Genomic DNA, 711 nt, shown 5'->3' on the forward strand with positions numbered 1-711 from the left:
CCCCTCCTCCCCCCCCCTCCAGCCCTATTTCCAGGGGAGGAACAGCCGTTCTCCACCTCCACCCCCACGCACCCTCGGCCACATCTGCCCCGCTGTTACCTGCTTACTGGAAGACATATTGGTCAGCGTGCTGATGCTGCTGGTATCCGTCACCACCATCGCCGAGGGGAAGCGGGAGGTGTGGGAATACTGGGGAGGCTCCTGCTTGTGCGCGTACACTGGGGAGAGGAGGGAGACAAGCATCCGTCATGGAAAAAGCCACCCACAGCCCTTGAGTTGGGGCACAGTGCTGCGTTCTAGCAGGTCGCAGGGGTGTTGCACAGGATCGAGCATCGTGGAGACACAAATGAGAGAGAACAAGCCACGGAGGGAAACCACCGCCTCCCTCTAAGCCATCTCTTTCTCAGCTCTCAGCTCACTCAGGAAAATCAGCAGGGACCAAAGGGGACAAGCCCTCTGGAGCAGAGCCCAGTGCTAGTGCAGGGCTGGGATGACGGATGAGCCTGAGGGATGAATGCAGATCCCTCCAGGGCAGAGCAGGGAAGCGTTTTCTTTGCAGGGAGAGCAATAGGCCTGACATGGTTTAGCAATAAGAACACAGAAGGAAAAGCAAAGGTTTTACTAGATGCTGGTAGGGGTCTGCGTCCCACCCATGGGGCAGCAGCAGCTACCACCCAGATCCTTACTGTGCGAGTTCTGCAGCCGAGTCAA

At 58.1% G+C, this 711-nt stretch overlaps 1 protein-coding gene across 1 annotated transcript in view; it reads right to left on the minus strand.

Moving 5' to 3' along the window:
* Window positions 1–99: 99 nt before the first annotated feature.
* The window catches only part of LOC104278987 (hepatocyte nuclear factor 1-beta-like), a gene marked incomplete at both ends in the record, with an annotated part of 1,035 nt that continues 423 nt past the window's right edge, over window positions 100–711 (minus strand). The window contains 2 exons of the mRNA XM_009876122.1: window positions 100–218; window positions 687–710. Of these exons, the coding sequence (XP_009874424.1) occupies window positions 100–218; window positions 687–710 (143 nt within the window). The remainder of the gene's footprint in view (window positions 219–686; window position 711) is intronic.

The sequence above is a fragment of the Apaloderma vittatum genome, unplaced genomic scaffold, assembly GCF_000703405.1.
Source record: "Apaloderma vittatum isolate BGI_N311 unplaced genomic scaffold, ASM70340v1 scaffold33189, whole genome shotgun sequence".
Lineage (NCBI taxonomy): Eukaryota > Metazoa > Chordata > Aves > Trogoniformes > Trogonidae > Apaloderma > Apaloderma vittatum.